This window comes from Neopsephotus bourkii, unplaced genomic scaffold, assembly GCF_033783945.1.
Source record: "Neopsephotus bourkii isolate Nb327-2 ecotype Australia unplaced genomic scaffold, CSIRO-AGI_Nbou_v1 NB_1189, whole genome shotgun sequence".
Taxonomy (NCBI): Eukaryota; Metazoa; Chordata; class Aves; order Psittaciformes; family Psittacidae; genus Neopsephotus; species Neopsephotus bourkii.
The window spans coordinates 4,782,029-4,809,965 of record NW_026901674.1 but is presented as its reverse complement, the minus strand read 5'-3'; the positions used below and the strand labels follow the sequence as shown (position 1 = coordinate 4,809,965).

General features: G+C 42.0%; 1 protein-coding gene across 1 annotated transcript; it reads left to right on the top strand.

Moving 5' to 3' along the window:
* Window positions 1-27,875, top strand: SLC18A2 (solute carrier family 18 member A2). The gene is made up of 16 exons (XM_061364231.1): window positions 1-142; window positions 344-484; window positions 2,289-2,637; window positions 9,065-9,123; window positions 10,998-11,081; window positions 13,814-13,906; window positions 14,319-14,408; window positions 14,523-14,566; window positions 14,642-14,702; window positions 19,470-19,565; window positions 22,759-22,837; window positions 23,076-23,127; window positions 23,576-23,639; window positions 24,400-24,519; window positions 25,051-25,184; window positions 27,223-27,875. Exons 2-16 carry the CDS (start codon window positions 364-366, stop codon window positions 27,331-27,333), a joined length of 1,557 nt encoding a protein of 518 aa, XP_061220215.1. The 5' UTR covers window positions 1-142; window positions 344-363; the 3' UTR covers window positions 27,334-27,875.
* Window positions 27,876-27,937: the final 62 nt, after the last annotated feature.

The window sequence follows — 27,937 nt, the reverse complement described above, 5'->3', positions numbered from 1 at the left end:
TTTCCCCCTCTGTCCGTGGCCCCCAGCCACAGCCCGCTGCTTGCCCCGGAGCATCGCTGTCGAGGAGGGGAGAGCAGAGCAGGAGAGACCCCCCCGCCCTGCGCCGCTTCCAGCGCTCCCCGGGCTCACACAGGGATCAGAGGTGCCGCCTCCTCCTCTTCCTCCTCCTCCTCCTCTTCCTCCCCGCTCCTGCCCTGCTCGCAGCGTGCGGCTGGACGGGGACCTGCGCCGGGCGCGGTGCGGAGCGGGGCTCCTGCTCCCCCGAGCCACCCGCACCGCGGAGCTGCCGGCGGGGTCCCCCTTCGACGGTTCCCCCTCGGACCCTGACGGGCTTTGTCTGCAGGCAGCCGGAGCTGCTGGACCATGGCTTGGGGCGAGCTCAGCCTCCTCCGGTGGCTCCGGGAGAGCCGGCAGTCCAGGAAACTCATCCTGCTCATCGTGTTCATCGCCCTGCTGCTGGACAACATGCTGCTTACGGTAGTCGGTAGGTAAAAAGGGCTTGGGTTGTTTGCTTTTATTTTTCTCCCCTCCGGATTATGCCAGAAATAATCTCCGGTGGCAGATGTATACCCCGCATGCATGATTAATGCTCCCAAACCAAACAATTCCAAGCACTGATTGGTTTTTCTTTAAAGCACGAATTGCATTCTAGGTATTGCAAACACTGTCACACACCAAAGTCTGGCTTTATTTCCCTATTAATTGCAGAATAATGAATGTTGTACAAAAGGTCTTCATAATTCTTTTTCTTCCTACTAAATGCCACTAATACTTCAAGGAACAACAGATGACAGTATTTTTAGCCCATCATCGTTTTTTCTCCTGTGGTCATGCAACTGAAACAACAGGCTAGATAACACTGGAGATGCCTGCTTCCTTGAGATAGTTTCTCTTCCCCCCCCAACTTTGGTCTTTAAATGTGAGGTTAATAAACTGGGGTTTAAGCAAAGCACTTCTGTGAGTTGGTTTAATGGAATGCTCCCAGTTTTGATCAAAGTTGAAAATGCAACTTTTACTGGTTTCGGTGTCATGGCATCAAGAATCTAGCCAAATAAAGTGCTTGAATATTCTTCACTGCTGTTTTAGAAGTCCTCATATTCCAATGTTTATGTGAATTTAAAGAAAAGGGCTTAGAGAAACTAGAGGTTCATGGATGCACACATAGGTGCACATGTGTCTCTCAGAAGTGGATGGGGCTGTGCAGAGACAGCTCTCAGATGATGCTGCACTGTCAGCTTCTGAACCAGACTCTTGGATTTCTTGAGGGACTTCAGCTGAAAAGCTGATGCCACGAACAGACCTTGGCTAAAAACACACGTATTTGTAGAAAGTCGATTTTGGATTTCTATTTTTATATGAATATAGTTTCTTCTAAAGTTATTAACATTGGTGCAAGGTGTCCCTGGCTATGGCAGGGGGGTTGGAACTGGATGATCTTAAGGTCCTTTCCAACCCTAACTGTTCTATGATGCTATGGTTCTGTGGTTTACTCACTCAGTAATATGCATGCTGCAAGCCCTACTAGAAATTACAGTTTGCAGACTTACTGAAAGAGACTTTTTCAGGAAGGTATAAGACAAGGAGGGGAGATTCTGTCATTAATGTTAAACCAAATGAACCTGACATCTGTTTTTACAAATTCTAAAATGCTAATTCCTGAGATATGTATGAATGTAATTAAATTGCAGCTAAGTTCCTAAAGCATGTAGAGAAGATCCCTTCTGGATGATCTTTTCAATTCAGATTTTTATATATAATGAGATATGCAAATATCAACACACTAAATGTGATTTATTAATGTAAGAGTGTTGCATTTTTTCCTTCTTACGGCTATTACTTATCAATATGTTTGTGGTTTATTTTAGAAATGTGGTTTCTTACACTTTTTTCTATTTCAGTTTAATAACAGTTTCAATGCTTTTCTCATCTTTCCTGCTTTTACAAGCTATTAAATGGATTTGTGCAGTCATGTGCAGCAAAGAGACTCTTCAAGCAGGTTTTGATACTTGTTACATTTTGCTTCTTGAATGATGCCTGTACAGAAAATCTTATGTTTATGAAAACTGACAAAAAATAAAGATTCCTATCAAAGAACTTATTTTAAACTGCACTTCAGAGTTACAGATGTGCTTTTTCCCATGAGCAAACTTTTGTTTCAGTTCTGTGTTTCCACCATTCATAAAGCCTTGTGTTTCCTAATAAATGGCAAAGCAAACAAGAAAAGCTGGTGATTCCCTTTACAAATAACCTGATAATAAGATGCCAATGTATTCTATTTGTTTTTCCAGTGCCAATAATTCCCAGTTACCTTTACAGCATCAAACATGAGAAAAATGCCTCAGAAATCCAGACTACTAAACCTAGTGTAGTCTCAACGACGGACAATTTTCAGAGCATCTTCTCCTACTATGACAACTCAACGATGGTCATTGGAAATGAATCTGATAAGACACAACCCAGAGAGCTGCATCCTACTCAGACAGAACAAATGATAGTAAATGTGACTCCTTCCCCATCTGACTGCCCGAAGGAAGATAAGGACCTGCTGAATGAAAATGTGCAAGTCGGTCTCTTGTTTGCTTCAAAAGCAACAGTGCAGCTAATCACTAACCCCTTTATAGGGCCGCTGACAAACAGGTATGTCATTTCTGCTGTGTTGCTCAGTTAGGACTTCATATTGATGTTTTAGCCTGGACTAATACTTCAAACAAAGCGTTTTTAATTCTATTGTAGCCTTGGCTTAGCAGCCTTCACACTTACCTGGAGGAATATTTTAGTGAAATAGGTTTGAGGAACACTCCCTAACATCTATGTCCTTTCCCAAATCAATTGGTAAACCACACATGAGCCATCTGGTACATTCAGTGTCACTTTGAATTGATGATATATCTGTTACACCTATATTAGTCAAAGATGATATTGAAACTATAGGCAGGATTCACGTCCCACATTCCAGTTAGAACTGAATGAGCTTTAGGGTCCCTTCCAACCCAGACCATTCTGTGATTCTATGAGACAGTCTCATTTCTCTCTCATTTCACCTTCTCTTCTACTGCGTACGACCTATACAGATACAAGTATACTACTGCAAAACTACTTTTTCACAAACATTGCTGCAAGTTGAGGAGGAAAACAGATTTTTGTCACCTGGAATTTCTGTATGGTTTTGTGAGGATATGATGGCTCATCTATAGGCAAAGTAACATGAGTTATTGAGGTGTATTTTCATAATAGTTCTTTAAGTGTTCTTCTAGTTTTTTTCTAAATGTCTAAATTACTGCCCTGTTGATACTTACTTTTCAGTATCATCGTTTCCACAACCTGCCAAATCAGGAGAAAAGCAATAATATTCTCCATGCTGTTGATGACTTTCAACAGTGCAGTTACTTCATACTGTAGATATGATCACGCTTTCTTTGGTAGACATCTGCCTAAGTAAGACGGTGCATGTCCCTGTGGATGTCTCTCTGTGCACCTGAGCATCTTAGGACTGGAGCTTGGTGTGGCCTGTGCCAAGGCTACCAGGATGCATGTGATACTTCATTAGGAATGCCCCAAATGTTCTTGTAGCATCTCCCTTTGCCGTTTAGGAACAGGGTTGGCAACACACCAGCGTGAACATCAGTGCTGTGAGCTGAGATTTCCTCCCGGAAACACCCTACAGGCTGCTGCATGGGGCTGAATGTGTGACTGCAATCACAGGGGCAGGTTGGCAAGCTAAGAGCCTAACAATTGTGAGAAGAAAGATCAAGGAGTGCATCTTCGCAGTGTCCTGTGCGATGAACTCTTCTTTCATACAGCAGAAATAAGTGCCTTAGCGGCAAATTGGCCCTAAATTAGATTTAAGGTTTACTGCTTTTCTTTCATGCATTATTTGTATCTTGGGTCCACTCTCTGGTTTTCTTCTGAGAAATGCTCAGTGGGAAATATCAGTTAGCACATTTATCAACCAACTGTAAAAGTCATTGGCAAAAAAATACCCTGAAGTTGACATTTCCTAATAACAATGTATATGATCAGTTAAAAAGCAGTGTGAAAACTGTGATTATGATAAATGAAACAGAAAATATGAGAGTTATCATTATAAAAGTCTTCCTTACCACTGATAAGCTGTTTAGTGAGAATTGTCATTGCCATTATCACTTTAGCTAAATTTCAGCAAAGTAGCACAGCTCAAGGAGAATCTGTTGCTTAGTTCAAGATTAGTGTAGACAGTTTGTTAAGGTGCCCAGTCTAAATTTCTTCTTCAAACAGGTAGCACACTGTGCTCATGGTCTTATTTCAATCAAAATATTTGTTTTTTTCAATCAAAATATCTTTCAATCAAAATTTGATTTTTTGAATCAAAACATCAAGAGTAGTTTAGATTTTTAATCAAGTGTGGTGTTACCAGCTTTCAGTAGGTGCTGGCTTTGAGTGCTTGAGTTTGCACAGGATGCAACAGTATGTTCTATTCATATGAGTCTGTGCCAATAATTGCTTTATTTTAGGTTTTCTGGAAGCTTTGTAGGTTGTTTTTTTCCCCTTTTCTGTAACTGCAGGGGGTGTAGGTTTTTAAAAGGAAATTTTCAAATTGATTTCAGTCAAGAAGTATGTTCTACTAAAATTATTTCTTATTTAAAGCCCAGCTCTTTCCATGGAGCATCTGACAAAACACACACCTGGCTTAGGGACCTGGATTACAAGTCATAAAACAAACACAGTTTACCCTTGGTCTAACAAAATCCCACCGTGGCATGGCTTCAGGGCAGAGCTGATATGATTTTGTGACTCAGATGCACTTCTATGTTTTCCCTTGTAGTGAAATTGGTAAGAAACTACACAAACAGTACAGCACTTGATACAGGGCACTTCGTCAGGAGGATGGAATGGCAAGGGGAGATTGAAGATTCTGCTTATTCCTTTCCAGTGAAAAGAGTAGGCAAAAGGCTGCTGTGCCCTTTATAAATAACTGATTTGTTCCATTATCTCTTCCCAGCTCTTCCGAAGCTCTATGAATGAGGCTGTGAGCCCAGCTGTGTGAGCCCCACAACGCACTGGAGCCAATGAATGTCTCCCCTGCCATGTCTCACTCCCTTTTTTTATCAGCCTGAAAAAAATGCATTGTTTTAACCTTGTGCTTCCCTGTAATGGCCTCAATACTCATTAAAAAATGAGCAGATATTTTCATTATCATTTTTGCACCAGCCTGACTACAGCTTTGATCTTCTTTGCATGAGAGAGTGGCTAAGACCATGGTTCCCAACCAAGACACAGCACTGTAATAAGTGGATGATTAGGCTCTAATAATTCGCAGCCACTAAGTCAATGTAACCTTTATTTTACTGCTGCACAGCACCCATTGATCAGTTTTCTTATTGTAGGGTAACCTTGTTATTAGGTGTAATCCACTTCCCAACAGTCCTTCAACGTGGGGCCACCATGGGACTGAAACAGAGGAATTTAGGTGTTCTCCATCAGCGGTAGCCTTTCCTCTCCCTCCTTCAACTGACTCCATCTGCTTCAGAGGTCTGAAATACCTGTAGCTGCAGCTAACCTTGGTGAAACATGCTGGACTCTGCTTCTGAGAGGGTTTTGGGAGGATTACCCAAGAAAATTACATTCTTGATCACGGTAATAAGAAAAAAGAAGAGAGAAGGCAGGCTGTAATATTCTTTTGTACATAATACATGCAGAGAAACAAAATGTAGAGACAACTGTGATGAAATATGCCATGCCGTGGCTGAGAAGTAAGAACTGCATATTCACAGGTTTCAATGACCCAGGACCAAGGGACAGAGGCAATGAATAAGTTGGCTGTTACAGGTAGTGCTTCTCCTTTTTGTGATGATTTGTGTTATGTAGTGTAATAGTTCAGCAAAACCTCCCAGTCTGTGCTCTCTAGTATCTGTTGGACAGACTAGAGAATGCAGCTGCAGCTTAGACATTTGTGGTAGCACAGCTACCAGCTAATTAGTGCTGCTATTTCAGGAGGAGGCAGGCTTTGCTAAGAGGCAGGGTTTGCTAAGGAAAGAACAATCTGCATATCTAACTAAATGTTAACTGAATGTGGGTAAGACTATCTCCTGAGCAAGAGCAACCACAGCTTCTAGAGGTTCAGAAGCCTCAGGCAGGAGCAGCACGTGAGAATCACACATCTCCAAATTGTGGGTGAAGCTCCAGGCAGCTTTTAGAAGCATTGTAATGACCTCTTTAGTACAACTGTATGCCCTCTGCTGATCTGTATGCCTTTGCATCATCTTGTATGATGGATCACTGGCAATGCAGGCTTTGGTTGAAATGACAGAGTCTAGTTCTGAAATGGTTAATTTCTGAGTGGAGGAAAAGATATATGTGAGAGAGCATCACGATTTGCTGGGTAGTAAGAGAAAGACTGAGTTCTGCTCCAGTTCTGTCCTCATCACCCTCTACTAGGTATTGCTTCACACTTTGCTGTGGACCTGTTTGTCCAAGATAATGGAGGAATAGTGTCTGCGACTGCAAAACTTGAGAACAATGCTTGAACAGTATTTCATTGAGCATTAGAAGTGACTTACCAAAATACTTGTTGTCCTACAGCCTTCAACCACCAGAAACTTTCCAAGTGTAGGAAGCCTACTGCAAGAGTTGAAATCTGCTTTAGCTTGATAGAGCATCATTTAGAACTAGTGTGATAGGCCTTCACCTTAACTCCTTCATGTTTGTAGAGGATCTCACAGCTCATGTCTCTGTTCTAATGATGGAAATGTGAATGTGGGAGCCAATTTGGATGGTGTTTGTCTTCAAGTAAATAACTGAATTTTAATCCAGTGTACTTGTAGCAGAAGGAAATGGCTGTTTTATGGCCCCTGTGTCAAGCCAAAGAATTGCTTGATTTCTGTACTGAAATCAGACTTCCTCCCCACAGTGTCCATTCCAAATATCTCTGAGATGGCCTGGACAGGTACAACCCTACTTTGCAAAGGAAGAAGGCATAAGGACATTCAACTTCTGCTTTCATAGCCATACCTGCAGGATTTTTAGATTATTCTTTTTAATCTGCACTTCTGACAGTGTTTTCTTTAATTGAAGAGCTCAAATTCAAAGCTGTTATGGTCAAACTCTCTGTGGCCTGCTCCACCTTGATCCCACTGGGAAGGGAAGTGCCCACTTCAGCTCTGGGGTAGGCAAGACATTGATAATGGGTAATTTTTTATTTCCCCATGTACATAGAAACATAGAACGATAGAATCATAGAATGGTTTGGGTTGGAAAGGACCTTAAGATCATCAAGTTCCAACCTCCTGCCATGGGCAGGGATGCCTCACACTAGACCATGTCACCCAAGGCTCTGTCCAACCTGGCTTGAACACTGCCAGGGATGGAGCTTTTACCACGTCTTTGTGCAGCCTATTCCAGTGCCTCACAGTAAAGAACTTCTTCCTTATATCTAACCTGTACTTCCCCTGTTTTAGTTTTAATCCGTTACCCTTTGTCCTAACGGTACAGTCCCTGATGAAGAGGAGATTGGCATCCCATTGTACAACACCTATTCTACACACAGCAAGAGAAGAGGCAGGCTTAGAAAAATCGTCCACTTTAAACAAAGCAGACAAGAAAAGGTAGCATTATTCTCTCACGGGCCAGGTATCAAGGTGCTGAGAGATTAAAATGGTTATCATAAGGCCACAGAGAAAGTGGCCAGGGATTTAATTTGCTTTGGAAATAGCAGTCCAGTTAAGTAGCACACGAGCAGCCAGTATCTGCTGGTGTAACACCCACTTAAAAAGTTCAACCAGAAGAATCTGCACACTGTGTTTTTGACGTATTTTAATGTAGTGATGATGCTTCAGGTAAAATTGTTCTTTGTTAGATATTTCTGTGGCATGTAGAAATGTATTCATTCACAAAACTCAAACAAATGTTTCAGGGAGACATGTACTGAACGTCAAACCGTAGACTTCAGAGAGATTTGCTTTATTGATGGTCCTTAATTGTATAAAATCTATATTAACAAGAAAAAAGCTCAGAATAATTGTTTTGGTTTTCCTATGTCGTGAATGCTATTACTAAAAATTAAAAGGACCATTATTTGACTGACCTACTTTAGCCAATAATGCCAATATTAATGCCCAATACTGTCACACCATTGGAAGCTGAAGTCAGTCAGAACTCCTTTGGAAAGCATCATCCATTGCTGAGGAACTTGGCCATGAAATAATGTCTTTGAAAATACATTTGCGATGCAGAGTCCTACAAAAAAGAAGCCACGAATAAAGTGTGCTTAACAGAATACAACAGAATGCACAGTATTCAGAGTTACCCAGGTAGTGGTTTTGATCCTAAGGTAGATTTTTAATGGCATGGAAAACAGTATATTGTAATTCTTGTTGAAATTTCAGTTTCAGGTGTTTAAAAATGCATTTGCTTTCCAGACAGAAAATTCTTTATTTCCTGGAAACTTGAAAATGCTGGTAGCAACCAGGCATTTCCACGGGCTCTTTAGAGCCCTAAAAAAGAAGTGAGCTGATGAGGAAAGCTTTTATAAACTCCATTTTTACTCCTAACCCATGGAAAGCAAAAATGTTATTCTCAAGATCTCTGGGACTATTCCAGCACTCCTGGATGCAGAGGCAGAGCTCCCACCAAAGCTGATGAAAAACTTTTCCAGTAAAAAAGCCATTGGAACGACTGTATCTCATTATAGTCATTGTCTCATGAGGATGGAAACTGATGAGCACTGAAACACAACTGGGCTATTTCTAAGTTCAGCATGCTCAGACAGATCTTGCCTACTTATATCCTTGGCAACTCCCATGGAGGCCCAGAGGAGCTTTATTGGGAATAATGATGACAGAGTGAGAACAGGGCATTCAGATTCTAATGAGAGAAGGATTTCTTCCAAGGATTTCAGATATAAAATCTGCTGTGCCAAATGAAAAGGCATTTCTAACATGGACAAATTCGATCCTGTGGTCCGCAGTAAATAGTTCAAAGCCTACCAAGGAGCTATAGGTTGGGGTGTGTGTGTGCTCATGTGAGTAAGTCTAACCCAAAATGTCAGTGAGACAATCCCAGAAATGTGAATGTTCGTTTTGTTTTCCAGAATAGGTTACCAGATCCCCCTGTTTGCTGGCTTCTGCATCATGTTTGTGTCAACAATCAGTAAGTGTCCACAACTTATTTGGTCTTGTCCAGATGCAGCTTTTAAATACATGATACATATGATTATCACTTCTTGTTGATGTAGAGGGACTGATTTCCATGTGGATGGTGGTGGTGATGAGACTTGACAAGTGTGCTCTCATGAATGTGCTCTAAGGAATTCACAGCCTTCTGTCCCACCTTGATGCGTCTTTTCCTTAGCTGAATTTTCAGGTTCTTAGAACCTGACGCAGTGCTCAGACAGTTTTAAACAGAGAGCCATGGGAGGGCTATCAGCCATGAGAGGGCTATTTTGAAGGGTCCTTAACAACTGGTTATAGTAGGGGCTTATCAGAAAGATCATGAGGCTGCAGTGGCTCATGAGTACAGTATGAGTCAACAGTATCATAGCGCTGCTGAACATCACTGTGGGATGTGCAAACAGGAGCACAGCCTGCAAGCCAGCTGAGATAATTCGTCTGCTCTAATAGCATCGATAAGGCTTCAGCTGCTGTTTTATGTTTGGTTTTGGCATGGCACTTAAAGCTGTGGCCCAGATAGAGTACAGAGGAGAGCAAGGATCCTTAGAAGCCTGTGAGAGTGGTGAAAGAACCAGGTTTGTTTCAGAACGTAGATATGAGACGTATCAGAGTCCATGACAAAAAGGAAGGGAACAAACAGTTTTCTATATCCACTGTATATAAGAGAAGGAATAACAAGCTTAAAACTGTATTATCAGGGACTGAAGTGCTGGTCTTAGAGTCACTGACAACTCTGCATTTTAGAAACACATTAGACAAATTCTGGTTGGGATGGAGATAAGAGCAGTGAGCCTGGTTCATGGCAAAGGGGAGTACTGTTGATCTGCTGACATCCTTCCTTCTTTCCTTTGTTTTTCTTTGTCCACATGGGTAGAGATTTTTGTAAGACCTGCTGGAAAGCCCCAGGGGCACAGTTCTGCAGGGCAGGTGGGTGAAGTGCATGTGGATCTACTGTTAATTTGTGTTTGATGCATAACAGCTTCCCACAGCTCCAACTTATCCAGCAAAATTCCTTAGGTGGCCAACGGATAAGAGCTGCAAAACGTTTAAGACCTCACTGTAGGTTGAATGACACTGAGCATCACACAAGCTCTAACAGGCAGAGATGTGCTTGGGTTTCTGGAACCCCCCTGATTTCCAGAGTTGTGGATGGGGAATTTAGTGAGGCTGATGAGCGCAGCATCCAGGTGATGTGTCCCAGAAGGCAGATATTGGCTGAGAGTAGAACCTGGGGTTAAATCAGAGAGACAGAGAGGCCCTTCCTCTGGTGCAGTTACACTGATGTTGTGCTGTTGGCAGAATCAGGACCTTGCTGCAGCCCTTGAATGGGTGGAACTGACTTCCTCGCCCCTGCAGCCAGCTGTGCTGCATGACATCTCATGTGGAACTGGCAACAGCAGGACAAAACCTCTCTCCACCCATTTACTTACTGAAGGAAATGTTGGTGCATGGATGCAGGTGTGTTAAATCCTGCTTTCCCTAAATGCCTGGAGCTTCAGACTGGGAAGCCTTAAATGCAGCAGCATGGGGAGGCAAGGCTGGAAAGAAAGGTCTTGTTACTCCTCTTGTGTATAGCTGAATCAGAGCTGGATGTAATCAAACCCCAAGTAATTAGTTAAAACTGCTTGGGTGCTTGCATTCTGTGTTACCAGGAGGCTTAAACACCTGAGAGCCATTCAACACTGACACTTCTAAATGCAATAAGGGAAAATAATGCAGTTAGCATTGAAAGCAGCACTGTAAACACTTGACTAAATTGCATGAAATTTTTTGCAGTTGTTTCAAGAAATCTAACTTTTTAACCCTGTTACAGTTAACCTAATTTGAAGAATTTACCCCTGTTTTTTCCTGTAGTGTTTGCCTTCTCTGGAAGCTACACATTACTGTTCATTGCCAGGTCCCTTCAAGGAGTGGGTTCCTCTTGTTCTTCAGTGGCAGGTAAGAGAAGAGATGATAGAATAAAATGCAAATCACTGATTCTGTCATTTTCGGTCACTTTGTGAACTGTATTTTGTCTGCATTTTCAATAATTAATACAAAAATATTCAATTAAATCAATTCCATGGTTTTTCTGTCCCTTTTATCTAAAGTAGCTCTAAAGTAAATGTCTTTTCAGACTTCCTTGGTATTTGGGTTGCAGTAAGGTAGAACACTAAATGAACTGCACTCTCCCTGGGATTTCTGCATCTGTGTCTTCCACATTTTAAATTCATTTTTGGCCATTTTAAAGGTCATTGGGAACTTATGTTGGTATTTGTTATAGGAGGGATAGCAGCTCTGTCTGTTACTGAGATTTCTCTTATGAAAGGTTGTTTACAAGGGCTTACCATGCTGTCTGCTGGTTTGGACTCAGTTTACCTGTACTGGATTTCCAATGCAAGGTTACACATTTTAACTGAGCAGGTGAAATGGAGTGCGGGTTCTCAGCCCAAATTATTTAACCCTTTCTGGGATTGAGACTGCAGAAAGTACGTTTTGGTCGTGTGAGAATATTTTGCAGGATTTTTTCTGGAAAAATCTCCTGTAATGTCAGGAGAAATATGGATTTGGTTTGGGAAAGGATGTGAATGCAGTGTTCTGTCAGGAACATGTCAGGAATTTCCCCCTTTCCAGGTTGGATTAACCTATAAGCAGGGCTCGCATACACTCCATGGAAACCCAGCAGGAGTTTGGCAGCTGGATTCCTGCTAGGTTCTTTTAGAAGGGACTTTGCTCCAGCCCACATTTGGGCAGTGCTGCAGGGGGGATGCAACACTCCAGGCTGAGCATTCGAACTGGGAGCAAGAAGCACCTGATGTTTAACATGGGCTTGAAGCCACGCAGCAAGCACTAGTTAAGCAAAGGGATTTAAGCCTGGGTAAGTAGTGGCAAGAGTAGGGATGTGGCTAAGGGAGCAGGCAGGCACTGGTATAAGGAGCCAGGGATGGAGAAGGCAGAGAAGCATGAGAGGTAGAGACAAGAAAATCCATCTTTTCTCCTGTACCAGTTAAGGTTACAAGGCAGACTTTCCAAAGGGAAGACATACCAGAATCAAACATATTGTTCAGCTTTAACCCAGTCACCGTGCAAGTGCACATCTTGAGATACAGCTCATAGATGAGTATATGGGTTTTTTTTTCATGGATAACATAGAAAATAGAGCAGAAAAGGCCAAGAGATCTTCTAGTCCACCCGCTTCCTGAAGGCAGGATCAGCTCTGTATCTGTGGTTCCTCATGCATACTTGACAGACGTATTCTCAGAAGCCTCCAGAAATGCCCTCAGCATCTACCTTTGTGCTGGAGTACCTTTCCTGTCAGGAAGTTTTTTTGTCTGATGTCTCATCTAAAGCCTCCTTACTGTCATGTAAATCTATTTCTGCTTCCTATACTTGAGAGAACATGAAGAACCCTTTCTGTATCTTTATGGCTCTTTCTCATATTGCAAGATTATTATCGCATCAGTTTTCCTCCTCTCCCGTTTTCCATTGAAAGTCCTGCAGTTCCCCTCACAGATCTTTCCCTAAGCCTTTGCTCACCCTTCCCTGGATAGTCTCCAGTGACTCCCACATTTCTTCTTATGCTGCACCAGACCCAACACTTGGAAGAAGCTCTGACTCCTTGCAAACACCAACAGCAGTGATCATTGCTGCATGTATTTCACAGGCAAAGGAGGCTTTCTGTAGTATCACTGCCAATCACCTGTTTATCACCTACATTTGTGCAGGCAATCATTCCTACCTACATATAAACCATTGCATTATCTTCTTTGTATTGCCTACTGGTTTCTTTCAGAGTATGTCCCAAAAAACCCCACAAATTCATTGTGAATTCTGAGGCCGTTCCCTAACTTGCTCTTCAGCTGCTTATGCGACCAGTTTGACACCATCCACAACTTTGAATAAGCGTGTTAATTCACACAGGAGCTCTGCTCTTTTGATGCACTTGATGAATGGTATTCATTTAATGATCAATCATGCAATAGTTTGTTATCATTTTCTCTAGTCATGGACCTTATTTACTGAGTCCTACTTAAACCTTGATTTGAAAGCAGAATTGTTAATTTCTATGAGGACTCTTCTGCAGCGTTTATGCTTACAGAGTCCGAGTGTTTTACAAAACCTCAAATGAAATAAGCTTCATGTTTCCTTTGTGAAATGAAGGCTCATCATCAAACACAGAAGGGAGGCACTTGAAAATAAAGGTCAAAAGAATCTTTTAACTTTGGATGTTGAACTTGAAATACTCATTTTCAGAGCAGTCAGCTCTGCATAATGCCCCAGCCCCAGAGCACAGCTACCACTGACCACAGTTACAGCTGTGAATGGTCACCAGACCTTTGTGTGAAGCACCCAGGGAATGAAGAACAGTGAATACTCGTCACAAGCTTTGTTTCTGCTACTGAAAAGCCTCATCTGAAAGCTCTGCAACAAAGGACAAAGAATCTAGAAAATCAGAGCATCATTGAGCTACCTAATACTGTACAGCAGAATATGTTCTTGGAGACCGCTTGCATTGCCAAACCCCTTTTTACTTTAAGTGATTTCTATGGGGAGGGAATAATTATGTTTTTCTATATATATACAAATACCTGCTGTTGCCTCTGTACAATATTTAGTAGGGCTGGCAAAATGATAACCATAAATTGTGGTACGCAGATGCCTAATTTTGTGTTGTTATTTTTCCTTTTTAGGGATGGGAATGCTTGCTAGTGTATATACAGACGATGAAGAGAGAGGCAACGCGATGGGAATTGCACTAGGAGGCCTTGCTATGGGAGTCTTAGGTCAGTGAGTCCAAGGCTCTGCTGGGAAGAGAAACCACCTCCCAGCCTTCCCAAAGCATGTGCTTGTGATGTATGAAAGCAGCAGAGGGATCTCATTGAGTGTAATGTTATGGTGCTGTCTCCACATTAGATTCATGGTGCATGTTACAAATAGTTTTTCCCACAGCAGCATATTTCTTATGTAGATACATATGACAGGCAATAATGTCTGAGATGTATGGGGTCTGTTTATATGGAAGAGTGCTTTGGGAGTAAAGAATATGGTTATTGTCATGATCAGTGAGATTTGTGGGCATTTTTACACTGAGCGCTTTGGTCACTGAACCCCAATAGCAGGATGCCCAACCGCTTGTAGAGGATGTTTGTTCAGAGTTGTGGCTTCAGAGCTGTGTCCTTTCTTTCTCCCTGGCAGTGGGTCCACCTTTTGGGAGCGTCATGTACGAGTTTGTGGGGAAGAGTTCTCCTTTCCTGGTGCTGGCAGCGCTAGCTCTGTTAGATGGAGGTCAGTAAACACGCAGAGTCAATATCACCATGCAGCACATCCCTTTCATATTACTATCTAAACCCCTACTGTCTAAACCTCAAGAAATGTTACAGTATTGATTTCTTTTCACAGCTGTTCAATTATTTGTTCTGCAGCCATCCAGAGCACAAGCAGAAGTAAGTATTAAGGTAAAACACTCTAGGCAATGGATGACACTTTGCCTTTGCTAATCCCAAGCTTTTGTTTCATAGAGTCAGAAGGGGACGCCGTTACTGACACTTTTGAAGGACCCGTATATCATTATTGCAGCAGGTACCAGATCCTTTTTGTTTAAACCATTGGTGTTATACCTGGAATGCCTCAGGTTAAGCTGGTTTAACAATATTGTCATTGCTGGCCTCATTTGCATCAAGCTCACAGAACCTGTTGGTAATATAGGATGAATATACTAGTATATGTATACATGTAATAGGCAGAAAGCTTAAAATGTAAATGTATTTCCAGCTGAGAGGGCACAAATCACTTGAAGCTGTTTGCCAAGGCAATGAGATGTGGCCATGAAACTTCCTATGAGGCAAGTGGATAGGATGAAGGCTTTAGAGGGAGGGTTTTCCAGCATATCGCAGGCAGGCATAGGGAATAACACTGAACTTTTGTTTCCATTTGAAGAGAGGGAGTGAGTTTGGTCTCTAGAGCATGGATTCTATTTCAGAAAAGGTCTGGATTGAATGGGGAATGGCGTTTGGTATTACATGAATTGTTTGTCTAATAAGCTGTTCTGTCTCAAGGGAAGTTTGCCTTTTTGTGTTGCATTTTGTTGCATGTTTATTCTGAAGTCTGTAATGAAGTCTGGTCCTTTTTAATGTTGATAAAACACTTGGAAACAGCTAGTTATTTTCACTGTTACGTTTCTTAGTCTTACCCTGCTAGCCAACAGTTCTTCCAAGCATTTCTTGGGTTCTCTCTTCCTTGGTGATCTTAGGGAATCGATCTTAATTTTAGGGAAATAACCCTAACCCTGTGACTAGACACTTGGCCAAGCTGTGACTGAAGTTACACACTTCTGTTTGAGGACTTCTTGGAGCATTAGAAGAACTTTTCCATAGAACAGAAGTATTTGAGGGAAAAGAGTAGCAAAGAACAGTACCTGTCGTGAGAGATTGGATCTATCCCTCATCTAATCCAGTACCTTGGCTCTTGCAGTGGTTAAAGCAGGTGCTGCAAGGTGAGGTTCATCTAACGTTATTTTCTAGATATCTAATCCCTGCCAATGTGTGATCTGTGACAGAACTTGGTTTACACCATGAAATATGACAAGGGGACTGATTTTAAGGGGTACTTTGCTTGACTAAGACTTAGCTACTCCTGTCAAGCTTAGCCTTGGCCACGCAAAATGTACCAAGGAACATGAATCCCACTATTTTAACCGTGTCCTGTATGTGCCAAAAGCAGGGACAGACTTTGTTCCAATTTTCTAACACATTTACATGGCATTCAATTTCTGCAGCTCTTCTCTTCTCTGAAGTTGTTTCAGCTGTGGCTTTGGGGCTCTCTAAAGCAAGGCTGAGCAGTCTCAGAGCCCCAGAGTGATAAAGAAGAATCAGGGTTGGGTACCCTGGAATCAGGGCAGTGTGTGCCAGAGACTTTACCTTTACTTCCCTGTCTCTTTTTGCCTCTTGCTTCCCTACCCATTCTTGCAGGCATTCCCAGTGCTTCCTGTCTTCCTTTCCCATCTTCGATCCAGTGCAGCAGGACTCAACAGGAGGCAGGGAAAGAAAGGATGTACAGAGGATAGAAACATAATGACTGTTTTGATCCTTGACGCTCTGGGTGACCTGTCCTGCTACTACCAGGCTTCAGCTCCTAGGATAGGGGAAGGACCCTCCCATGGGTTATCAGTGGGGCAGCATCCAGGGTCTCTGCCTTGCAGGATGAAAACTGCCCAGTGCTTTCGCAGTATGGATGATGCTGATGTTCTCTAACCTCAGCCTCTTCTCCTCCTGTTTTATTTCCCTTACAAACCAAATATGATTTTGTCAGACATGAACACCAAATACTAGCTATAAATTCAGCCTTTTATCTGGCTTATGAGAGTGCATTAATCCAGATGCAGCTTTCTTGATGCTCCAGGAATATACTGCTTAAATGTTAATTGCTTTAGTTCTGAAGCTGCTGCTTTTTAACAGTGAAAAGAGTATGAAAGTTTCATTTGTGCTGTCTTACCCTGAGGAGTTTGGTATTTTCCTTGCTTTATTTTCCAAGATGGGAACTCGATCCTGGTCCTAACAGGGAAGGGTGGGTGAGCAGTTGTTCGGGATGGCAGAACACCTCCATGCTCTGACACCTTGGGGCAATCAGTTGAGGCGCCATTTCTTCATACTAAGCCAGGATAATATGTCTTCTGCTTCACAAGGATGCTATGAATGTGGATGCCCCACATTGTGTATGGTGTTCAGATACAGTGATTAGAGAGGAGAAGGCTGTAAGTCCCACTGGGTTTGTACTGCTCCGGAAGATTAGAGGTTTTGAATGGCTTTTAAGGCAGTTAACTTCCTCATTAAAAATTGACTGCATCTCTAGTGGGCTGACTTGTTAACCACTGTTAAATCCAGGGACACTTTAGGCACACTGCAAATGGGCAATGGCAGCTTCAGTGTTTCTTGCACTCTCGATTTAGGTGCACTAATTTCATGGTACAAATTCAGATTCAATCTCCTGAGCGTGCGTCATGCACTTGAGTCATAATTGTTTGTATTCTCAAAGTACAAGCACTTTCTGGCCAATTGGGCTTATCTGTAGCATGATATTACTCTCGAACACAAGGTGTCTTGAACTGAAGCATGGAGTTCCTCTCTCTTCTTTCTGAAAGTGGAACCTTTTCCCTTGATAAAACCATTTTTTCTATGAGTTAATAATGTTGACTGTCACAACAGACAGGAGGCCAGTGCTCTCATTCACTCCCTGTATATTGCAGTCCCTATGGTTAGTCCTAATGGCTGGGTACCTTTTATATATAGCTATTGCAAGGCAAAAAACACGTTAGTCGAAACTATCAGATCCAAACCCCAAAGTTGAGACAGACATCATAGTGAGCACATGGGATCTTGAGAAGGTGTGTGACAGCTTTGCACTGAGTAATGCTTTCTCACAGGGAAATGCCAGTGATGCCTATGTCACTCTGTCAAAAGCTAAGTGGATTCTCTGCTACAGAGATAGGATCCAGCTGAAAGGTTGCAACTTCGCACCTTCTGGCCAACACAGGACATTTAATCTAATCTAAAGAAGAAATGATGTAGGGTTTATGCCCTTGAGAGATCACCCTTTAAAGAGAGGTCAGCTCCATGCAAGACAGAGGGAAAGAAAACCCAATATATTCTTCTTCTGGGGAAGCTTTGCTAAGGTAACTTGGTGTTCACTGGACTTTGCTCTGAGTTTTCAGAGTACCAGTTCAGACTCTCACTTTTCTCTTGGGGTACATCCTATAAAGATCTGAAGTACCTTTGCCACCATATACCTGAGTACTTTGCTAAGCTCTGGTGGTGCTGCCTGAACTAATGAGATGTCGATGCCACCCATGTGTGCATGCGCACCTGTATCTCATTTCTTTGTTAAGAGTAGAACAAGACCTTTGCTATTTAATCCATCTCTGTTGGAATGGCCTTGCTTTTTCTAGCTGTGCTTTGTGGGGCCTGAGATGTGGTTTTCCAGCATCAAGAAAGCTGCTTGAGGATGGCTGATATTGGCTTGGAAGAGGGCAACCCTGAGGTGTTTGACCGTGGCTCCTCACAGACACTGCATTAGTGGGAGCTTGCACTGGAGTGGAAAGGTTGGCTTTCCTCTTTAGGGTAAAGCAGTGCTGAACTGTTGCTCTTTGCCCTAGGAATGGAGTGAGCCAAGTTCATTCTGGGAGTTGTGAATACACAGTCTAATGTATTCTGACAGGTCTGAGCAAAGAATGACATCGGTGCTCATTTTGGTTTGAGCTGCATGATGAGAAACTTGTTCCAGGAGAAATAATGTTCCTCTGCCCTCAGAAGAACTTCTCTAAGAAAAGTAAAATCTGGATGGTAAATGACTGTGGGGGTTCAGAAAGTTTTCCTACATTTCAGAGGTTGTAGATATTAAGAAGAAAAGTGGGAACACTGGTTTGATGTCATTTGTAGCAGTGACTTCCAAAGCCATCTTGTAAGGGATTAGCAAAGGGACATGTCCCGTTGCCCTCCATTAGCCTTTGACTGCCTGGGGTTATTTTGAGTAAGTGGGAAAGACATCTTGAATCCAAAGAAATACCATGGGATTTAATAATCCCTGTGCTAAAGCTGAAGTGCACAACTGAGGATAGATGAACTTGACACAAGCCCACTGGAGTCTGGATCTGCAGGCAGTGATGAAGGGCAGAGCTGAGCTGGGGGCAAGACTGAATCAGCACTTCCACCTCTTGTTATCCCTTGTATCTGGTGACTAAAGGTCCAGCGATTCAAAAGAGATTTGGAAGCATTTGAAATTCATAGGTTTGGGCAAGCTCAGCCAAACCCATGTTTTGCTGCATGGATTTACTGGCTGTAGGCAAAAAGGATCTCAACACAGAATTCCTTTTTGTAGGGGATAGACATCTCTGCGGTTGTCTCTTGGTATTTTTAGGATCAAGAACTCCACATCTCATGATGGTTATTTTCAGATGAGGGAGGCACGGGGTCAGAGCCGGTGCCTTTTACACAACAGGGCTCCGGTTTTGCCCTAGGAGACTAGATAAAGACCAAAGGACTGTAGTTTTAGCTAATCATTTGTACAACAGCCAGACCTCATGAACTTTCTAAATATCATCAAGCTCACTGCAAACTTTCACATTATGAAAGTAGCTTAACCTTTATTGTAGAATTTCTAGGAGAATAGAAATATACGTAAAAGTCTTCAGCAATGTTACATTCTGTTCTATTTAACACTAACCAATGCACAACAAATAGAACTGTAAAAAGTGCAATGTTTTATGTAAAAGCATCCATTCTTTGCATGGCTTTTTGTTCATAGTCAAATGAAATAACTACTACTATTTTATTTCCCCCTCCTTCTTTCCCTAAGGATCAATCTGCTTTGCAAACATGGCTATTGCTATGCTTGAACCAGCTTTACCCATCTGGATGATGGAGACCATGTGTTCAAAGAAATGGCAGCTTGGTAAAGTACAGTATATTATTTGCATCTCTATTTTATCTAATGACTGTCTCACTTCTGGTCCTGTTAATGATGGTTATAAGCTTATATATTATTATATATATTATATATTATTCTATAAGCTTATATATATTAGCTGTAATTATAAGCTGCAGAGTAGTAATTTTGGTTTTACCAGCTTTTATTTTTCAGTATTACCAGTGTTACAATTGCAAACTGTGGTCTGTAAGGAAAATAGGTAGTGGATCTATGTTACTGCAATAGAGGCTTCTTTGGGAGCCCCAGCAGCACATCTGGCAGTGAACGTTGGCTGGGGTAGCCACAAGATACCTGTTGAGCCACAGAGGCAGCCCAGCAGGGCAAAACACCGTGTATGGGTTGTTTTGTTGGGGGGTTTCCCAGAAGGAATCCATCCTCAGCTCCTGTTTTGAATCGCCAGGCGCAGGCAGTCACAGGAATGGCACGCGCATGGCAGCACATACCCCTTCCAGGGATGCTTCTGGTAACACGTGGTAGAAGGATAGCCTTTACTTAAAAGGTGGCCACCATAGACATGAGAAGCACTTTCTCTCTAATTTGATGGATTTGATACCCTTTCAGTAGTTACTGAGTCATCCCATTCAATAAAGAGCAATGGGAGAAACCCAACTTGGACCACCTTATAACCTGTAACAGGGAAACAGTCTCGGGAAACCAGGTTGATGTGAACTGGCTTGTTTGGGGGGTGCTTGGCATAGTGTTGGTCCTCTGCATAGATCTGAATAATGCTTACCTTTTTAACAGTTTGAAGGAAAGAGTTCCCATTACAAACACAACATATATCTATGTGATAAAGTTAATGAGGTGTTCTGTGCTGTGGCATTTCAGGAGGGTATTTTTTAATATCAATATATGGCATTTGCAAGGAGAATAAGAATCCTTCCTGAAAATGATGTTCTACTAGCCTTTGACTAATACCCCTACTCTGTGTGCATGTGGGTGTCCTACACCATATAGAAGGCACAAACATTAGTTCTAATTAATGCAATTCAGATGTAGGGTGGCTATAGGTAGCACTTGATGTGCTGCTGTGCTATTGAACATGGTAATGACTCCATGGTAATACAGCAAAATTAACACACACTTAGGTATTTTAAACCTCACAAAGAGAAAGATTCTTATCTACCTCCCTCACACAAGTTTCATATTACTGGTGCAATGGAAATGAGATTTACAGATCTCTTGGTGGAATAGAGGTTCTTAGAAGGAAAAGATCCATTTTAGATAAAGACTAATTTTACCCCTTAATGATATGGAATTGACTCCATCACACTTTGATTTGACAGCATTAATTAAAGTTCTTAAACCTCTTAAACTATATCTCTTAACTGCAGGGTTCTAAGCAGATTGTTGTCTTATGCAATTTGGAGACCCAGCTGCTTAAGCACGATCTGAAGAAGGTGTAAAGAACCTTGACTTGGTCAATTAATGTTGCTGTGCATAAAGCTCACTTAGAAAATGACAGGCCTGCTTCAGTATCCCACAGCTTACCCACCAAGCTGCAAGGCTTTGTAGTGTATTTCTTTATGTTCTTCCAGCTGTCGAGGTCTACTCTATGTGACTGTTTGCTACAAACAGGTAGCTCCAAGCAGGACTGAAGCAGCTGCGGTTACACAGGTGAAAATGCTTCCCCAGCATCACTTTTGTAACCCACAAGGATTTCAGTCACAGGATATTGCTCTGCTAAAAATGACCTCTTGATTTTTTACTTATGAATATCAGAGAGATAAGAAGGAAGATGGATAGGCAGGAAATGAGAAAATCTATGTTGCCTTGGTGAAAGATGAGGAGCATATACGCTTTAAGGAAAGGGCTGGATTGTGTACTGTAATGTCACGGCTGCTTTCTAAATCTAAATTATCTGAGTGAATGGTGACCAAATAGAAGTTGTTATGGCACGCACTAATTTGACAGACCGCCCCAGTTCTATTTTTCTTAGGATGACGTGGAATTTAACAGGAAAACCAGAATAAAAAGAAAATATTGTGTTATTTCTTCTAAGACACATGAACCATCCAACACTGTTGCATAAGGATCCAGCATTAGGCACAAGCACCCTGTTGCTCTGCCCCTTTGAATAGTTGTCATACAGTATCTTTTCCTCAAGGGCATGCCCTGCTCTCACACACACCTCCATCATCCTCCCTAGTGCTCTCCATGCAGCCAAGGCAATGCCACACTGTGCTTTCCACTAGCACATCTTCCTTTGACACCTCCCTGTGGCTGGGCTCCTGCCCTGTGACTTAGGTGTAGGGAGAGGATGAATCCTCAGGTACAGTAACTGGCTTTTAAAGCAGAGTTATTCCTGTCCATCATGCAGCCAGCATCTAATCCAGGTACAGTTGCTGCTGTGGAAACCTGAAGGCTAGAAAAAATGGCTGGCTCCAACAGTATTTTCCACGTGGATGGGGGGAGATGGGAGGGTGCCCTCCCATCAGGGCCAGAATGGATTTATTTGGGTGCCAGTATCTGTAGGTCATTGCAGATAACAAGATTCTTTAATTTATGCCAATAACTATTTCTAATTAACTTTCAGTGTAAATGCATTGGCTAAATAATGTTAAAACCATGGTTTTATGGTTTTTTTCACCTTTACATTATTGATGTGTGTTTGACTTCAATCCCTACTCATACTATGGCATTACAAGCTCACTTGTAATACAGGGCCTCATGGCATTCACAGCCATAGAGGGGGACATTACTTGCCAAGCCACAGCAGCAGCAGCCCTGCTGCCTCCCACTCCAGGGAGGGATTCACCCACCCCTGACACTTGTGGGCTTGCTGCATGTGCAGAGCATATGCTCCATAAGCCACACAGCCATGAAATAGTCGCTTTCCTTGACCTACCCCAAACCTTATTGCAGTTAGATATAAACTTTCTGCTCTCTGTTATTCCATCCCCTCTCCTATACCAGTTCTTGCAGCTGATGCTGAAAAACTCTTTTCAAAGGTGTCACGTCGCTCCCACATTTCATAGATGATGCCTTTCGATTTCACGAGAGGGCTGCAACGAACCGGATATTTGATTCTTCGTGCTCTGTACAAGGGCTCTATTAGATGTGATCGGATCAAAATTGCAGTGTCTGGGATTTATTAGTTTCTTCTAACGCTTCACTAAAATCCTTGCTGATAAAACTTCTCATTCATATTTTTCAGGTGTTGCTTTTCTTCCAGCTAGTATCTCTTATCTGATTGGGACTAATCTGTTTGGGATACTCGCGCACAAAATGGGAAGGTAGGCTTAATTTAAAAACACTAATAATCTTCCAGTCTGTTCCATTTCCAGTGTTTTCCAGGGCAGTTTAGTGATAGGAAATTATTACACTTTGTTCTGTAGTAACAAAATCGATTTTTGGAACATTTTGCTGTTTTGGTTGTGTAACTTGGTGCTTCAAACATGGCTTTGAAGCATTCAAGATCGGCTCTAACATCTCGGTATCATCGATCTCTAAGTGATGTTTCTTCTTTGATAGGTGGCTTTGTGCTTTACTTGGGATGCTAATCGTGGGAATAAGTATTTTATGTGTAAGTAGATGATCCTGTATCATTCAAACCATCTAAGTATTCATGTGTTCATCTTCAAATGTGTGCCTTCCCTGTGAGATTTTGCTTTATGATATGTTATTAAACAATGTGTAGCTAATAGGTTCCAGATCAGAGTGCTTTCAAACTTCAATGCTTCAATTCTTTTAAGGAAGAATGGCTCTGAAAGAAGGTGATCTTTTTGCTTTTGAGCTCTCACTTAACAGTGTGTGAGTAGTGAGCAGTATTAGTGTTGCTCCTAATAGTAAGTGTGTCAGTGGTTTAATGGCACAGTTGTCTGAAATGGTAGCCCAGAGCAAGGACCAGACTCTGACTCTCACGTCCATGCTAAGTGTGCCATAACTACTTGGAGAATGTATCTTAGAAGAAGAAAACTATCCCATTAGCATGTGCAGTGTGACATAATTAACCGCCTACATTTCCTTTATAGGTACCATTTGCTAAAAACATTTATGGGCTCATAGCACCAAACTTTGGAGTTGGATTTGCCATTGGTAAGAAAAATTACAATGGCTTCTTACAGCCTGGGTTTTGCATAAACTTGATTTTATATGATACTACATGGGAAATCGGTTTTGTTGCCATTGTGATCAGACAACAGTGACGCCTGAGCTGTAGCCCAAACTGGTAGGTAGAGCAAGAAGGATTAAAGGGCAGCTTAAACAAGGCTACTGTTAAGCTGGATTCTGAAGTGTGCCCAGAATTGCTCCATCAACCTACACAAACATTTCAAATGAATGTCCATGAACGTATATATGGTTTTCAATAATGGAGCCATGCACTGCCCGAAACCCACAGACTTCCCTGTTGTGGAAGAGAATTTATAGAGATATTTTCATATTAAAAAAAAAGGAAAAAACAGGCTTCAATTTGTGCTCATCAGATAAGAATTCCCCAGCCTTCAAGTGTTATGTGTGAGCTCTACTTATGCTGGAGCACACAGGCTGGAGAGGACCTGGCTTGTGTTTTAGCGCTTGGGTCGTCAGCAGATTTGTACATGTGCCATATGTATATGTCTATGCAGGTCCATACATGTTTATGCATGTCCATACATGACCTCAGACACAGTAAAGACCATAAAAACCATGGATAATACAGTTTACTTTTACACACACCTTTCTGCTTATTTAAGAATAAGCATCTTTTAGTTGCTTTTGCATCCCTTTATAGCACATAGTTGGCCAAAACATTTAAAAGGGAAAAAAAAAAAAAGGCTGTATTTTTCTGAAGTGTTTTTCCTTCCCTCCTGACCAGGAATGGTGGATTCTTCCATGATGCCAATTATGGGTTACCTTGTAGATCTGCGTCACGTATCAGTCTATGGCAGCGTGTATGCAATAGCTGATGTTGCCTTCTGCATGGGCTTTGCCATAGGTAAGTCCAACCTTTTCCTGCCTATAATGCACATTTAAGAAGAGGGAATATGCTGTGATTCCAGGTATGAATCCGAGTGGCATTCACAGGCTTTATGAGCAGGGGTTCTTATATTCTATAAGAAATCAAAGCAGAAGGAATCGTGTTTGGCATCTGTTCTTCTCCTTTGCTACGATGTCGTGCTCAGCTTCATTAGCTGTAAGAGGCTTGAAGGTCTCAGGCACTAAATACAAATAGGATGTCCTTTGGAACAGTTAAAACTAACACCACAGATGCGCTCTTAGTAGTCTGAGAGGTGAATAACTCCCCACTGCCTCCTTGAGCACATGGTACGAATACCACAAGAGCATCTCTTCCTCAATGAAGTATGAAGCCAGGAAAGGTTTATGTTATAATTACAAGCATGTCTCTACATTCCTCAAACCAATTTGTAAAGCAGGAGTTTTGTGTATAAAATCACTGTTGCTTAAAGTGACTGCTGCAAATGCTGTGTGTGAGGGGTCCTCAGAAAAGGGGTTTTATTTATACAAGGTCCCTCTGCTGGCGGTGCCATTGCAAAGGCCATCGGATTTCCATGGCTCATGACGATTATAGGGATTGTGGATATCCTCTTCGCTCCCCTGTGTTTTTTCCTTCGAAGCCCACCTGCCAAAGAGGAGAAAATGGTAAGTGTAACATGGTTGGTTTTGGTTTTGGTTTATTTTAATGAAACAAAATAACTTGTGTCTGCTTCTTTGCCTCCAACTTCCCCAAAATGGGATCAGCACACTTTATTGCACCCTCATGCATTGTCCTTAGAATGAACTCCCCCTTCTTTTTATGTGTTTTATTAGTTACATGGTACAAAGTCCCAAATTAGATTATTACAAACCAGGCACCAGCAGACACTGATCTGCAGCAGCACACACTGTGATGGAGTCAGTATCAAATGCACTTTTGGCTTCCTTGAAGTGCCAGAATTGTATTGACCAGTTTTCTTTTATTCCTTTGTGTATCTTAACCTCTTTCTTTCCATGGTCCTCTACAGTGTATTTTGGATCATATGCTTTCCTTCTCCTTCTTCCTCCATACAGACCACCTGCTCTTACAAATTAATGGCTACTTTTACGTAGGAACCTTTCACTCCTTCCTTTCTCACTGCTTGCTCAGCCTGTCACTCCCCCAAAAAGATTCCTGCTTTGGTTTTGGCAGCTCTTTTCCTTCGTTTCTTTTCCTATACTGTTCTAATCTCTCCTTTCCTTTCCCATTTCTGTAGCTCAATTTGCCCTTTCTTATAATGTCTTTGTCTGCTCTCCTACCCACTGGTGCACGACTTGCTGTTCTATAGATTTATACCAGATCAGGTTCAAAAGCCCTTTTACTGCAGGAGGGGATCCATTGCTTTGCTCACTGTGTTTCCTATGCTCATCAAGATGAGAAGCTCCCAAAGAAATTACAAGGCAGTGCAGTCAGGAGGCCGAACAATCCCAGTTCTGATTCCAAGGCTGGAAAAATCCTGGAAAACAAGTGCCAATCTTTCCTGCAACATCTGTCTCCATCTGTAGGTCTAGCCCACGCAGTGCTCCATCCTTGCACTTGCTGAAAAAGGTTGTTTCGGGCCCAAAATGTAGTTGCTGGTTGTAGATGTATAGAAAATGTAATGTTGTACGGCTGTAGCTTTACTATGCAGCACCACATCTTTGCAAGGTGAGAACAGAACCTGCTGCGGATTCTGCTTTTGCTTTGTGCCAGCATGAACAGAACAGAAGGTGGAAAAATGCATTTTCCTGAAGTAGTGGTGCACGTGAGGCCAGAGACCTTTTGTTTTGCACATATTTGGACTGCAGAATCCCAGAGATTCCAGTTAATCCCTTGTCGTGACCTTTGCAGACTGCACTGATTTTTTTCTTTATTATTTTTACATTGACTCGGGCTGAGGAACAGGAATAAAACAGCTGCTGTCGTTTGCTAGAGATAGGAAGTTTATCGTGTGCTTCCCTTGTCACAGACAGAGCTTCTCTTGTAACATGGTAATCACACAAGGGACAGGATTTCTCTCCCCCCCTGGCTCAAACACCTTCCAGGGCCTGCCTCTCCACCATAGCTGTAAGTGCATCTCATGATGTGCCATTTCTTCAGGGTTTGAAGAGTCAAAAGGAAGGTTCCCTACTTTGTGCTCTTTCTGTCATTAATTAAACAGCTTGAGGCAGTAGGACTCCTCTTGCTCATTCATCCAGCCTTTAACAAATGGAGATTAAGCATATTTAGATTAGTTCTTCCCTGTGAGGGTGCTGAGGCGCTGGCACAGGGTGCCCAGAGAAGCTGTGGCTGCCCCATCCCTGGCAGTGCTCAAGGCCAGGTTGGACACAGGGGCTTGGAGCAAGCTGTTCTAGTGGAAGGTGTCCCTGCCTGTGGTAGGGGGTTGGAAGTGGATGAGCTTTAAGGTTCCTTCCAACCCAAACTGTGAGTCTATGATAGAAGAGGTAAATTACTGTAAGTGGAGAGCAGGTAGATGTATTTCTATTTCATACACGGGCAGAAACAGAAATTTGCTCATGATGTCTTTAGGACCAAGATCCCACCTCACACCAACCTAAGGACTTGATTTATTCAAAACAAAATCAGTTTGGCCTCTACTTTCAGTGAATCCCAGTGAAGTCAAGTGCAGCCCTCAGCTGGGTGCTACACAGAAATGCTAATATTCCCACTCTTGTTTTCTTTTAGGCCATACTAATGGATCACAACTGTCCTGTGAAAACAAAAATGTACACACAGAACAACATCCAGTCCTACCCCATAGGTGATGAAGAAGAAGAATATGAAAGTGATGAATAACATGAAAAGCCATATAACATATTTTAGCGTACAAAATGCAGTGTTTCATGTGAAACATCTCATCCAGAAATAGGTTTTAGTTGTACTGTCCATTTAATAATGAAATGGTCAAAAAAACCAAAGGTGTATTATTCATTGCCCATGGTTGTAAAGCAGACTGCTAACCGCCTTATGGGGGGAGGGGACGCTTTTTATAGAGGATTTGTATAGTGTTAATCTTTATTTTATTTAATTTTATTGAATAGTATATTTTTATTAATTGTGTAGTATAGATCTGTATAAATGTGAATTTTAGCTGGTTTTTAAAGTCAACTCATTTCAACATTTCATGTTTTATTTGGAGTCATAAGCTACTGTCAGGAGCTCCGGTCTTTCTTATTGACTGCAAAGGCAGAAAAAAAGGCAAAGCTCAAAGAAAACCCATCCTTTGTACCCTTTTAAATCATACCCTTGTAATTACAGTGAGAGGTGAAGGCTGGAATCCAGAGTGTGGACATCGCGATTGCTTTTTGCATCAATTTTAGGTCGTAACTTTATATATATATATATTATATGTGTATATATATATATAAAACCAAAAAGGCACTTCTTTGCCAATTTAAAT

Excerpts from the sequence above, each read along its gene's own strand:
- SLC18A2 (XM_061364231.1), top strand. The coding sequence starts at position 364 with ATGGCTTGGGGCGAGCTCAGCCTCCTCCGGTGGCTCCGGGAGAGCCGG. Across the intron at positions 23,128-23,575 it reads TGGGAATAAGTATTTTATGT|GTACCATTTGCTAAAAACAT; the intron begins GTAAGTAGATGA and ends TTTCCTTTATAG. Across the intron at positions 24,520-25,050 it reads CTGCATGGGCTTTGCCATAG|GTCCCTCTGCTGGCGGTGCC; the intron begins GTAAGTCCAACC and ends TATTTATACAAG.